This window comes from Vulpes vulpes, chromosome 11, assembly GCF_048418805.1.
Source record: "Vulpes vulpes isolate BD-2025 chromosome 11, VulVul3, whole genome shotgun sequence".
Lineage (NCBI taxonomy): Eukaryota > Metazoa > Chordata > Mammalia > Carnivora > Canidae > Vulpes > Vulpes vulpes.
Window position 1 is genome coordinate 68,861,090 of NC_132790.1, and position 15,008 is coordinate 68,876,097.

The 15,008-nt window shown below is 46.7% G+C and overlaps 1 protein-coding gene across 6 annotated transcripts in view; it reads right to left on the reverse strand.

The window, feature by feature from the left end:
* Positions 1-15,008, reverse strand: part of RARB (retinoic acid receptor beta) — a 724,031-nt gene that overhangs the window by 25,319 nt on the left and 683,704 nt on the right. For all 6 annotated transcript variants that reach the window (XM_026006400.2, XM_026006399.2, XM_072726687.1 and 3 more), the window contains one exon: positions 3,251-3,411. In XM_026006400.2, coding sequence (XP_025862185.1) covers positions 3,251-3,411 — 161 coding nt within the window. The remainder of the gene's footprint in view (positions 1-3,250; positions 3,412-15,008) is intronic.

The following is a 15,008-nucleotide window of genomic DNA, read 5'->3' on the forward strand; positions in this document are numbered from 1 at the left end:
ATTTCCACTTGTAGGAAGTCCTCCCTGCTTTGTTCTCTTTTACTCTTTTCGGGAGCTAACAGTTTGATTTATTCCTGGATAACAGCCACTCCCTCCTAACTAGATGCCCAAAGGCTCCTGCTTCCATCCTGCTTCGTCAACCACCCCCTTGATGTCTCCAGTGTATGGTGTGGCTACAAGGGCTGTCCCTGGACTCAGGCTGTTCACGTTCAAGTCCCAATTATTTGCTATGAGACATGGGGCACATTATTTGGCCTTTCCACACACCAGCTTACTCATCTGTAACATGGAAGCAACAACACCTGCTTTATAACGTCCCAGAAGGAGGCAAAGAATGAATATTCACAGTACTTAGCACGGTCCCTGGCACAGAGTAAATGCTCAGTAACTACTAGCTGTAATAATGATGGTGATAACGATAAGACTCCTGAGTGAAGACTTCCTCTTTCTCTCCATTATTTACAGACTAAAGTACAAATTCCTCAGTCAGTGTTCAAGACTCTGCAAGGCTTTCTTTCATTCTTTCTGATTTATTTATTTACTTATTTTAGAGAGAGTGAGCACAGGATGAGGGGCAGTGGGAGACAAGGAATTTCAACCAGACCCCCACCCACCTCCACTCATGTTTTGAGCAGAGAGCCTGATGTGGGGCTCGATCTCATGGCCTTGAGGTCGTGACATGAGCCGAAATCAAGTCAGACACTTAAACCGACTGAGCCTCCCAGGCACACTTGCAAAGCTATTTCTTACTTCCCACTCACTCCCAACACAGTCCCACTAATCCACTCACCTCCTTCTGTCTGTCCCCCTGAGCCCATCCTCAGTTGACTTCCTGGTTTTCCTAGGTCAGGGTGCACGCACTTTGATCCTTAGCCCAAAACAGTGCCTGCAGCAGTCGGCAATTGTTAATATTTCTAAAAGGAATAAATGATATGCTCCTCGGCACTGGTTATTAATCATGTTACTTCTCTGTGGCATCAGATGCACCCAGCATGGGACCAGCTCCCTGGACTATCAGTTCGTATCCAGTGGGTGGATGTGGGGTAGATGGTGCTCTTGCCACATCACTGTTGTATAGGTATTTCCCATCACAGAAGCTTCTCATGAATTGTTGAATTTTTCTGACCATTTTATATCCTCCCCATTCGACAGATGGGAAAAATGAGGCTGAGGGAAGTTAATAACTTGCACACAGTCACTCGGCTGACTGGTGTTAGCTAAGCAGGATTTAAGCTTCTAGCGCTCTTGCTCTTGATAAAAAGCATTACCTTCCACCACCTCTTGGCTCATGGGCCTGCCTTACCTCCTGGATTAAAACAAAGCTCCCTTATGGCGTCCAGCCTTGCCTGCTCTGTGTCTCTCTGGGCTAGGATATGCTCCCCAAGCTCAGTGGGGGCCTCCACTGAATCAAGCCTTTCCCGTAGCCTGGGAGGGTAGGTCACCAGCTTTCCACATTGGTGGGTGAAGCACACCCATGTCTCTCCTTCTCCTTCACACCAAGGGCCTGGCTGGGCCCAGCAGGTCATCCTGGGTCTGGCTACTAAGTAGGCTTCACGGCGTCTGCTGTTTAGAGTGTGGTCTGCAGCCCAGCCGCAGCAGCGTCACCTAGAAGCTTGTTAGAAATGCTCCCCCTCCCACCCCGGCCCCCAGCACCGCCAAACCTGCGGAGTCAGAACCCACATCTCAATATGATTGCCAGATGCTTCAGAAGTGAGCACACGGAGGTTTGGAGAGCGCTGCTCTAGGACGGTCTTCTGCTTTCTGAGCTGGTCTTCAGCTTGGCACGATCTAACTCCCGTGCTACCCACCGCACAGCCTCAGCACCCCAGCAGCCTTGGGCTTAGCTGGGATGCTGCCCCAGCAGGTTCTAGTACAAATTTGCACAGTAAACCCCCTGGGCCCGCTCCTGCTTACCATTCCCACTGTACAGAAAGAGCTGAGGCAACAACACCCGAATGCAAGACGGCGGGCTCCCTCGGAGCAGCTTCCCAGCCCGGCGCTCACTGTCCTCCTTTCAGCACCAACACTTCAATTCTGGATCGTCAGGAGCTTTCCTCCTGTTCTTTTTCTAGTACGCCAGTCACCAAGCCAGCAAATATGATAATTTGGATTATTTTTTTTAAAAGATTTTATTTATTTATTCATGACAGACACACACACACACACACACACACACACACACACACACACACGGGGGGGGGGGGAGAGAGAGAGAGGAGAGACAGACACAGGCAGAGGGAGAAGCAGGCTCCCTGCAGGGAGCCAGATGTGGGACTCATCCCAGGACCCCAGGATCACACCCTGAGCTGAAGGTGGCGCTCAACCGCTGGGCCACCGGGGCTGCCCATTTTGGATTATTTTAAAAGAACATTTATCAGCCTTTTAAGCAAGCAACATAAGCTACTTAGGGAGGCCAGAATAGCATTCTAGTTATATTCATTCATTCATTCATTCATCCATTCATTCAACAAATTCTTATTGACTGCCTACCATGTGCCACACACTGCGAATTGATGTCAGCAAACATAATACCCGCAAAAACCAGTATAAAAGACTGAAGTACCTTATGCGTCTCCAGCGACATATTTCAGACCAGTCATCATATGCCACCTGCCCTTGATCCCACATCCTCTCCTGCCTAGCTTCTTTATTTCGACCTGCAGTGAGAGCTATTTCTAATGGAACTCTGGGAAGCACAGCAGGACCTCCACCTCCCCAGGGCGGAGTCACATCTGTGCTTTTTCCAGCCCTGGCTCAGGGCTTGACATCCTCTCTCCAGCCGGACCTGGGGCCAGGTTGGACCTTACAGCTGGATGGGTATTTTTAAAACACTGCCTCGTGTCCCCTCTAGGTCCCCACTGGGCTCCGTACAGATGTCTGTCATGACTCCTATAACACCTTATTGGCTTCACGTGTCTCCGTTGCAGACTGCACGTCCCTGCGAGCAGAAACCTTATCTTATTCACCCCTGTCACTGGCACCCTGCACGCGGCCTGGCACATAATGAGCGCTCATACTCAGTTTGTGGTTCTTGAGTGAACGCACGCATGCATGACTGGATCAGAGGCAACGCCCATATGACTGTCCAAAGATGGCCACATGGAGGGAGGTGGCCACCATGTAGCCCCACTCAGATGTCCTGGGGCACGTGTGGGTGGATGCCCCCTCCGGGTCTGAGGCCAGGGGACAGGGAAGAAGGGAGGGGGCATGAACGCAAGGGCCTGCAGCCTGGGGTGGCAGCGTTTCTTACCGTGGTGTATTTGCCCAGCTGGCAGAGTGAGGGGAAGGTTTCCTGGTGGGCTTTGCGGATCTTCTCTGTGAGATCGTCCAGCTCAGCTGTCATTTCATAGCTTTCCGTGCATTCCTGCTTCGAAGGCTCCTTCTTCTTCTTGTTCCTATCATTCCTGACAGCTGGAAATGAGAGAGAAGGCAAGTCAGTGGTCACTAATGGCCGGGCCTGCGCTGCCTGAGCTGGAAGTTTCCATTTCCTGATGCTGCCTGGACTCACTTGACACTTGGAACAGGAACAGTGGGAAAAGTTGCCATGAACACATCTCCCAAGAAGAGAGGTTTGGTGGCCAGAGGACCCCGGCAGAGAGGGCAGTTTGTCCTTCTGTGTGTATACCTGCCAACCCATTCTTCAAGAGAGGTTAGGCTCACCCAGAAGGCTGAAAGCCTCTGTTTGAGTGGAATGGTCCTCGAAGAGACGATTTTTCCAAGCATGTTCTCCCTGGTTCTAGAGGGGCTCACGAGGCATTACAAGGAACCACTTGGGCCTGGGAGACATGTCACTGAACAAAACCTTTGTTGCATCATTAATTCATGATTCCTGGCTAAGCCTTCTGGGTTTTGTTGTTATTGTTGTTATTTAGTTTTCTGAATTAACTAACACTTTTGAAGAGATTCATCTTAAAGGTGATGGGATGATAATTTTTGTTCCTTCATGCTTTTTCTGCTTCCTAGACTTTTGGTACTAAACATGTACCAAATGATTAGTATTTATTTTTATTTATACATATATACATATATCTGTATTTAGATTTATTATTATTTATACAGATTACTTATATACATTATATATAATATACAAATGAAAAATTATTTGTTATAAAAAGTTATTTTAAGATAATAATCTATGCATTAGGAGCTTTTGGCCTGAAAGGCTATTTGTCCACTCAATATGCACTTATTCATCTGTAGTTGCTCGACTCCACATCTCCTCTGGCCCACCAGCCCCTTGGCGGGTGTGTGTATTTGCCTCGGCACCTTCCCAGCTGCGGCTACTGCCAGGGAGAGTCGGGACCCAGACCCTGGGGCTGTGGAAGCCCATGCCTCCCCTCACGGTGCAGAGCTCTCAAATGACTTCAAACTGAGTGTAACGCAAAGCTCTGGCCTCTGGTGAGGATCTCCTGGGGAGGGAAACTGAAACCCAGAGGCCAACAGGTAAAACTAGACCACACCAATCCCCTCCGGGCAGTCCACATTCCCTGGGGACCCAGGGGTTGCCAGGCTGGACACCACCTGGCCGTGTATGCCACCACCATGACCTGAGAATCTGTGTTGCAAAATGACCCAGGTCATAATCCGATCTGCCCTAAGAGGATTTGGCCTGCATTGCCTCCCTGAGAGCACCCAGGGTGATCTGAGAACTAGCAGTTCCCTGGGTCTACACCGCGAGGATCCCAAGGCCCCGCATGGGGCAGGAGCTGAGGGCAAAGTAAAAGGCAGGCCCGGGGAGGGCAGTAAGGTGAAAGGAAACAGCTGGGAATGGGGAGGGAGGGAATGAATGGTACCGGACAATCCCAGTGTCTGTATAAGTCCCGGACTCCTGGCTAGGAGGGAAGGCAGTCCAGGAGAATATGCACATTTCTTGAATATCTTCAGCGCTGTACTGGGAACTGTGTCCACAGTATCTCCCTTAATCCCCTTATCGCGTAGGCAGTTTTAAACTCATTTTACAGATGAACAAACTGAGCATCAGATAGACCAAAGAATGTTTACACAGTTGCCAAATTCTTTCTTCACTTGGACTCACTTATTCCTAAGGGAGTGGACCTGTTGGAGAAGAAAACAATACCTCTCCAGTTGGTTCTCTTCCCCCAGGACTCTGAAACAACACTGTTCTTTGGCTCAGAACATTTCCAGATCGAAGGTGAGTGGGTAAAGACCGCGCGAAGTTACTCAGCCTCAAGTGTATTCCTTTCCAGTGCAGCCTGGCCAAGTGCCCAGACCACTCCTAGCAGGTGCGGGACGCCGGGTGAGGGCAGCATGTGGTTTAAAGCAGTGAGAAAGCAAAGAATATAGTCAGCAGGAGAGGATGATGGGAGAGGAGGAGGGTAGTGCATGGCGGCAGGGATGCCCTGGGGGCTCTCCAAGAGGGCAGAGCCCGGGCCCAGGAGGGGAGGCGGTGGCCAGAAGCCTTGGTGAGAACAGCACTGGCTTGCGGTGTATGTTAGCAGCCCTCTCCTTCCCTGGCTTCTGTTCGTGACCCTTTTTGTTAGTTAACACAAGAATCATCTCGAAGCAGTCGGGGTCCTTCTAAAACAGAGCCCTGAGGGAAGCAGTCTGGCAGTCCCTTGGAAAGGTAAACACAGACTTACCATATGACCCAGCAGTCCTAAGCCTGGGTCCACCCAAGAGAACAGAAAATAGATGTTCATGCAGAACTTGCGCACAAATGTTCACAGTGGCATGATTCAGAATAGCCCCAAAGTGGAAACAGCCCACATGCCCATCAACTGATGAACGGACACCCAAATGTGGCAGTGCCACACAATGGAACAGTATTGGCCATAAAGGAAGGACTGACACATATTACAACATGGATGAACCCCAAAAACATCATGCTCCGTGCAAGAGGCCGGTCGCCACAGGCCACTTATCATATGATTCCATCTGTGAGATGTTCAGAGAAAGCAAATTCATAGACACAAGACAGATTACTGGTTTCCAAGGGCTGGGGTGTGTGGAAGATAAGGAGTGACTGCTGACCGGCATGGGGTTTCTTTTTAGGGAGATGAAAATGTTCTGGAATTAGGTAGCAGTAATGGCTGTCCAACCTTCTGAACATACTACAAACCACTGAACTGAACACTTAAAAATGATGAATGTTATGCTATATGAATCATACCTTAAAACCAGAATAACAAAACCCCGACCCCTGAGGGAGGCCACAAGTCACTGAACACTAGGAATTTCAGGCCCTTCCATGTGAAAATGGTAGATCTGAACATGAGGATCTGTGGGCTTTATCATGAGGTTCATGGCTGCAAGTGGCAGTGATGCTTCAGAAGAGCTGCCTGGTAGCGGCCCCAAATGAGCAGATGGACTCATTTGTTCCTTCATTTTCTGTCCATTCATTCATTCGGATATTTTTTGAGCATCTAGTATGTACCATCTGCTGCAGGGATGAAACAACGGGTGAGCCACACAGATGGTTCCTGCTGCCATGGAACTCGCTATGGTGAGAGACAGACATTAATCATACAATAGCAACAGTAACAATAATAATATTGGCATCGCTGTTATGACATGTACTGTGACTCACACTGGCGCATTATCATAATACCGGAAATTCATTACGGCTACCGCAGCAGCAATGGGCACCGACAGAAGCCTTCTATCACATTAGACCATTCAACAACCTGAGAGGGAAGTATTGTTATTATGCCTGTTTCGCAGATGAGAAAATTGAGGTGCAGAAAGCTAAGTAGCCTGCCCAAGGCCGTGCATCCTGTCAATGACATAGTTGGAATCTGAATTCAAAAGACCTGGCACCAGGTCCCTCACTCTGAACCACTGTGCTCTGTCCTGTCACATATATTCACGATCCTGCTGCATGGTGAGTGCCGTGAAGGATGCTGTGTATGTATTACCGGCGTGTGCATGTAGGGGCAGGGGGTCAGATCCAGGATGGGAAGGCTGAGGCTGGGGAAGGGGGAAAGCGAGCTGAGAGGAGGGATGGGAAGGTGGGTGGGGAACCTGGGGAGTCTGGGCTGTCTAACTCATGCTTGGCCCCAAAGGCTGCCTGTGATGTCGGCGGCTGGCCTCTTCTTCCCCAATGGAAGTGATGCTGGCTGGCATGAGCACCAATATACCTGTGACGGATCAGGGCATTGACAGGTTGCTCTCAGGCACAGTGCAACCCTGGGAAGGCTTGGGCAATGAGATGTGGAGGGTGGGGGGCATATACTGTTACCTCTGCATCAGAGCACCTATCACCAAGTGGAGGCCAATTACTGTTCCAAACAGCTCTCCTCTCCCAGTCTGAATAGGCAAGGGTCCTATTTAGTCTGTGTTTCCCCGGGGCCTAATACAGTGTTTGGCCCACAGGGGGGTACAAAAACTGTTTTGTGAAGGATGAAGTGAACATGTGACAAAGTATGGCGTTTGGTCAGCCGCCAGGGCCTCTGTGTGTAACATGGAGCTCACCTGAGCCTCTTTCTTCCAGACATTAAAGTTCTTATCACCACCTCAAGACCTGCAGGGGATTCAGGAACCACTCTCTACTCCTGCGGCACGAGCCGGCAGGCTGATAAAGCAGGTGAGGCATCCAAAGGGTCATGAGCATGATTTACACACCTGGGAGAACCGGGCCTGATGTCTGCAAAGCGCCTCTTGGACGCAAGGTGCTCCATAAAATATCAAGTATTCTCCTTGTGAGGGCCAAGTGCCACAAATCAGATTTGGTGGCATAAAAGTAACATATTTATGATCCACTATCATATTGCAAATGAAATGAATGTAATAAAAGTGTCACTTATACAAATACCTCTGATGTACGGATCTCGACCTATGAATATGAAAACAGACACCCAAGCACTTTTATTTGAATGTCTAATCATGGAAATAAATGAAGTCATGTTCATTTTAATGTGTGCACTTGTGCATGTATCTAGAATATTGATTTCCACGCACACAATAAAAATGTAATGCAGGAAACACGCAAAAGATGTGGATTTCACTTGGATTCAGGAAGAGATGAAAACAATGCTTCACTAAAAATTCCCTGACATCAAGGAAAGAAGGAAAAAAAGAAAGAGAAAAAGGGAAATACAATTGACAGTTTTGTCCATAAAGTTCTCTATATTCAGTTTAGCAAAGGAAGCATAACGGTCTATTTATTCTTGCTTGAATATTAAAGTCTGGAATTCGTTCATCTTGACTCTTCATCTTGCTAACTAGAGGAATAATGGGTCACAGTTGGTGATTTGAGTTATCTGGTCGCCCTGCGTGGGGGAGAGCCTGTAACTAACACACCAATACAATTAAAGGAAAACCACCAAAACCAGAGTTTAATCTTAGTATGAAGAAGATTTTCTGAACTAATTATGGAAATGAACTGGAAATGAATGGACCCAAAGGCAGGCAGATCTATGAGTAACAGAGATACGTTTTTCCCATAATTTCAGGACTTGGGGGTTGGTGCTCAAGAGCAGAGCAGGTCCCACAGTAAAGCTGGGTGGAGTCGGGGTGAGCCAATCTTGCCTCGAGATCAGAATCACCTCAAAGGTACAGACTGTGCCTGCACCCAGAATAGAATTCCATGGAAGCCTAGCAGAAGTTTGAATGAAATGTACTGAGAGGGCAGCCCCAGTGGTGCAGCGGTTTGCACCGCCTTTGGCCCAGGGCCTGATCCTGGAGACCAGGGATCGAGTCCCGTGTCGGGCTCCCTGCATGGAGCCTGCTTCTCCCTCTGCCTGTGTCTCTGCCTGTCTCTCTCTCTTTGGCATGAATAAATAAAATCTTAAACAAAAAAGAAAGAAAGAAAGAAATGTACGGAGAAAGGAGGTTAGTGAAGGAGGCTGCGGCTCAGGTTCCCGGCCTCGCCTGAGAGCGCGGCTCGCTGAGCACCGCGGTGACTGGATGCCTCTGGCCTGCCAGGCAGCGGCGCTGGGGCTAAGGACTTGCCAGGGCGATGTGACCCCCTCCCCGCTGGTGCAGAGTGTAAAGGATGGCCTAGCTTTCATGGGGCCAGTAACAGAGCAGGGAGCATACTTAGAATTTTTACGGAATATTAAATATTCAAGTCATGGGGGAAATCGTCTGGACATAGCATTCTGAGAGTTTAACAAGGATCTACCAGCCTGGCTCAGCTGCTTAGAGTTATTCAAAGCACTTACAGAAAATCCCTGAAATATCAGAACGCACCAATGCCAAATACCTCTTTCTAGTCAAAGTGGTATATTATACTAATAAAACTTTGAAAACAGTTTTAAACCCATTTCCCCCCTCACTGGTTGCTTTTAGGTCTGAAGATTGTGCCTCCTTTCAAGCGGTGAGCCTTCCCCTTTTATTTCCCAAATATGTTCTCCTTCCTCTGTCCTGCCTGCTGTGGCCAGCCCTGCCACGGCCACTTACTTTTCTGGGCAGGCCCCACATGGTGGCTGTCCTTGCAAGGCAAGAGATATGGAGTTTAGAGGCTATTACTGGTGACAGATCCTTTCCTTTGGACAAGAGTCTTGTGTGAACTATAGGACATATCCTAAGTTCAACTCCAGAGATGAGACACAATAAAAAATTCCTGCATGATGTTTAAAAACAGGAACTTTGACAATGAGCAGCTGAGAAAGTGCATAGTGCCTCTGAGATGCCCTCTTTCAGAATCAGTGCAGCTTCTCTGCACGTTCCCTCTGGCAGCAATGGGCTACTGTCGGTGATGGCATTCCCTAAGTCCTGTCCATGGGAGGAGGATATGTCCTTGGCTTTGTATTTATGGCAGTTATCCCACATGACTGAGGCTGAGATGAACGTCTTAGAAAAAGGAGAGTTTGGCATCTATTCCTATAAGCCACACTGTGGGCTGCGAGGTCTTTGTTATGTCAATCTGAAGTTCACCATATTCAAGTTTGTTGAAGTTCAACGTGCCCTCATGTATCTGAAAGACTGTTTGGTTGTGTTTTTTTAAATAAACTTTGTAAAAATGCAGCCAATCTCAGATTCGGGAATCTATCATTTTCAAGTAAGGATCCACATATGTAGGGTAAATGATTGAGCAGAGACCCAGGCACAAGGACAGCCTTTCAAAGCAGTATCTGCCTAGGGGGTGGGAAATGACAAAACGAAATTTCCCAGCAGCAGACTGTTCCAGATAAACATGTATCCTGCTCTGTGTCATGTATATTCTTCATGGCAAGTTACAGGCTTTCAAGCATTAAACAAGAATCTTTATCATGGTAAATTCCAATGGTCAGAATTTTCATTGCTACTGTTCTCTAAACCCAATTAATTTTCAAAAAATGAATTGCAGTTCTCCTTGACATTCTTATATTTTCCCCTCTTAAATTTTTTTTTTTTTAAAGATTTTATCCATTTATTCATGAGAGACATGGAGAAAGAGGCAGAGACACACGCTGAGGGAGAAGCAGGCTCCATGCAGGAAGCCCAATGCGGAACTCGATCCTGGGACTCCAGGATCACGTCCTGAGCCAAAGGCAGAGGCTCAACCACTGAGCTACCCAGGTGTCCCAAAATGTCTTTTATAATAGAAATGAGGTACTTCACTTAGTCTGGAGGCTCAGCAATTCCTCTTGGGGAGTATGACACTTTGACAAACCCTGCGGAACTGGAGGGTCAGGAAGCTCTAGAGTGCTAGAAATGGGGGTGATGTTTGCATGTGGTTTGACCGCCATGGTGGCCCTAATCCTCTGTGTCTTCTTATTATACCCTGTTTGCACTGACTTTGCAGCTCCTCCCATTAACAAGTGGAGACTATTCCACAGCCCATTTATCTGGGATGGCCTGTGACTCACTTAAACCAACAGTACACAGTGGTAATAATGTTATACCATTTCCAAGCCTAGACATCAAGAAATCTTGCACACTTCTGCATGTTCCTCTCAGAACCTCATCACAGTATGTGAACAAGTCTAGGCTAACCTGCTGGAAAATGAGAGACCATCCAGAGGAGAGCCCAATTAGTCGAGTTAAGACCACCTGAGATCGGGATCCCTGGGTGGTGCAGCGGTTCGGCGCCTGCCTTTGGCCCAGGGCGCGATCCTGGAGACCCGGGATCGAATCCCACATCGGGCTCCCAGTGCATGGAGCCTGCTTCTCCCTCTGCCTGTGTCTCTGCCTCTCTCTCTCTCTCTGTGACTATCATAAATAAATAATAAAAAAATTAAAAAAAAAAAAAAGACCACCTGAGATCAATCTAGAGCCAACTTGCCCATGAACCTGGGAGAGCATTCAGGAAGATGAGTAGAATCTTACTCAATCTGAAGCTGACCACTGGCTCATGAGAGAGCCCAGTGACCCAAAAGTACCACCCAGCTGATCAATAATTTTGTAAGCAATAATAAGTGCTTATTGTTTCAAGTCATTGAGCTTTGGGATGGTTTGTTATACAGCAATAACTAACTGATATGGTCTGTGTAAGGGGTATTTATGCAACAGTAGCACATGCCTACATGTTCTTTTGCTCCATAGTATGTCTGAATAAATGGTTGCTTTTATTCAGTGGTTAAGGCAAGAAAGAAGACAATCTGTCATTCCTCCAACTCAAGGTTCAAGATCTTACCCATATCTGCTACAACACACAGAAGTTATGAAACTGTTCTCCATGGTCTCAAATAATATGAAAGGTACAACAGATAAGTGGGAAGGACTGGGCTAAAATTCCAGTGGCCTGCATTGAGTTCATCATTTACTACCTGTGAAAATTCAGGATAGTCTCTAAATGGTCCCAAGCCTCAGCTTCCTCATCTGAAAAATGGGGACATTCATGTTTTCCATTATATACAGGATTTTAACATACATTTAGATATGTAAATGATTGCATCACGGTGTAATATGTAATAAAATAGTGGGAGCCCCACACCAATTTCTTATCACCAAACAGTTACTGAATCCCTGTAGCTACTGAAGATACTAAGTCAAATAAAGCATGCTTTATTCCTCAAATGAAATGCACATGATATATAATATAAACTATGAGGGTTTAATATACATGTAATGATTTGAAATGATATGTTAATGCAGCAGTGGAGAAAGAAAAGAGAAAGAAACAAGGAAAATAAGGAAGAAAGTAAAGGAGGAAGGAAGGAAAAAATTTTTATTCAAGGCAAGACCAATGCCCCAGCCTGGAGATTAAGGGGAAGATGGAGGATAGGTAAACTGAACAGTTTTTAGACTTTCAATGGGTTCATCTCAATGGCAGGGCTTTCCATGTGAACTCGACTTAGTAAATGATGTGACCATGTTCACCTACTTGGGATCCAACTTTTCCAGATACTCCTTGACACACTTGACGAACCTCTGCCTGCACCACCCATGTGTCAGTGAGGTGTTCAAAAGAGATAGACAAATGTCTGCATGTTTGCCTGATGTGTGCCAAATACCCTATTTAGGATATTACTGTAGAGAAGTGCCTGCATGTTGTCAAATCAATTTTAGAAACCCAAATCCCCAGAGGAATGGTCTACATGTGAATGTGTGGTTGTATAAATTATATACCTAGTTTAAATGAAAAACTCTCACTTTAAGACATTTCAATGATTTATGCCAGCCTATATATCCCTAAGTGATTCTCACTGGTATCCCTGAAGCACTAAGCATTCTAAGGCTTTTCAGAATCACCAAATAAGTATATTTCAGTTCAGCTTTTATTCTAAATGCAATCTATTAATTTTAATTTTTAGAGAATTGGTAATCCATGTATGAGTATGTTAGCCTACTATTGGATATAATTAGTCAATTAGCCATAACCTCCTTTCCTAATAATTTGAATTAATTTAAATTTACTGTTGACATTTTTGGAGGCTATCTTAGTTCTCAGTTATTTAAAAAGGCATGTTTACAATGGGTGGGAGTGTTACCACTAAAGTTTCTCTTAACTCCAGGGTTTTATTCATCCATCCATCCATCCACCTATCCATTCATTTACAGTCTACCTGTCCATCCTTCATCTATCCATTTGTTCATCCACTCAGGTGTTCATCTGTTCAACTATTTATCCCTCTCGCATTGTTTTCTTTCATTGAGCTGTCTATCCATTTATCCATCCATTTGTCTATACTTTATTTATACTTTATCTATCTACCTACCCACTCATCTATTCATTTATTTGGTTCTTCATCTGTTCAAATAATAACTATTTTAAAAGATTCACATTCTAGTAAAAGATAGTCACCTAAACAAATAACTATCATGCAGTGAGCTAGATGTCAGAACATTCATTCGCTGATTGAAGCAGCAGGAGTATAAATCTGAGGTGTAAGTTGTGAGATGGAACTTAGACCCACAGATGAAGGAGCTGGTAGGTTCAGTCTGTGGGAGTCATGAAAAATGTCACAGTACAGAGGAATCTTGAGCTGAGTGTTCTATAGGAGTACCCTAGGCCTTATTCATTCGGGTGTCCTCAGGGCAGTGTGTTTTCCAAGGACACTCAACAAATATTCCTTAAATGAATAAGACTTGAAGGGGCAGGAGATACTCGGGATGATGAAAGCAGTATGTGAAAGGCCTAAGGGTCAAAACAACATAGTTATATGAAAGGGAAGTTAGTTTTCAGATGGCTTTGAAAGGATGGGTCTCAGTGGGGAGGTAAAAAGAGGTGGGAAGAACATTTTGGATGGGGAGATAGGAGGAAATGCTTCCAGAAATGTCTGCATCAGGTCTGTAGAAGAGCAAGGTGGCTGATGTGCCTAGAGGAAAAAGTGGAGACAGGGGATTGATGGGAAGAAAAGATTAGATTGGTATAATGAGGACGGGGAGAAAGGGGATTTGTAGGGATGCACTCCAAGGAAGACATCTCCTGGGCTTGTAATGGGCTAAATATGGGGGTTGGAGAAGACCTGGAGGTACCAATAATATTTTAAGCCTGGTACTGGGATATTGAGAGTTTCCCAAATAAAAGAAAAGTGGGGAAGCTGGTGGGAAGACAGTATTCGGTTTGGGGCAGGAAAATGATAAGTGTGGCTTGGGGGAACGTGAGACAGGAATCCAGGTGGCAAGCCCAGAGGCTCTTTGAGAGATGGCACTATGGATCAGACACGAGAACAGGAAGTTAGGTTAGATTCTTTAGGAGTTGAAATCTGAGAGATGACTGTCCCAAGTCAGGAGGTGGGGTGGGGAGGGGGTGAACAGTATGAGAGAGAGGAAGGAAGAAAGGAGGCTTAGGAACTGATCCTGGGCAGCTGCTGGCAGTTGGTGGGAAAGAGAAGAGGACACGATGATGGAAGCAAATGAAGGAAGGGCAGGAAAACCGGGATCCTAACAATTCACCAAAGCCAGTGGGGAAAAGGATGGAAGCAGCAGCAGCAGCCTGGCCGAGCATCCACTGTAGCTGACAGTCAGAAGGAATGAAGAGGAAGCAAAGTTCACTGGTTTTGGCAATGGAGAAAGTGGCGACTTTCGAGAGAACATTTATAGCAGAGCCACAAGGATGGAAGCCAGACTAGGGGCGGGGAGGGTTAAGAGGAGGCCAGAGGAAGCCCTTCAAAACTGAACCTAGGAAATAAACTTGAGTCCAGGCACTTGAAAACTTGTTTTTCTATAATCAAACCTGTAAGAGAAGGTCAGTAGAACCAGCCGTATTTACAAACACGAAAAGCTGTACGGATCTCCCAGAGGATGTGAAACTGTTCCCTCGTAGAGGCTCCCTGGAAGGTCAGCAGGAGCAGTAAGATCCTGGAAGACGCACTCACTTATGTTCTGTCCATGCAGGGAAGGAAAGCAAGGGGAGGCTGCAGCCAAGCCGAGGCTGGAAGGCGGGAGGGCTGTGCAGGCAGGGCCAGAGCAAGTCTGGCGGCCTGGGGCCCGGACGGGAGCGACAGGGCAGCCCTGAAGCTCTGCAAGCAGGGCCCGGGCTCGAGGTCAGACTCTGGCTGGACCACAGCTCACGTGATCCCACGGATCTCACGAAGGAGACTTGGGTTTCAGGTTCCTTTGGGGTGCTAGCGGCAGGATGTTATCGGAGTTGCCTTTGAGAAAGGTCCCTCGGTTCGTGGTGAAGAAATGGGTGGCGGTGGAGAGAACACTGAGTTGGCTTCGAGAAGTTCCAAGGGCAA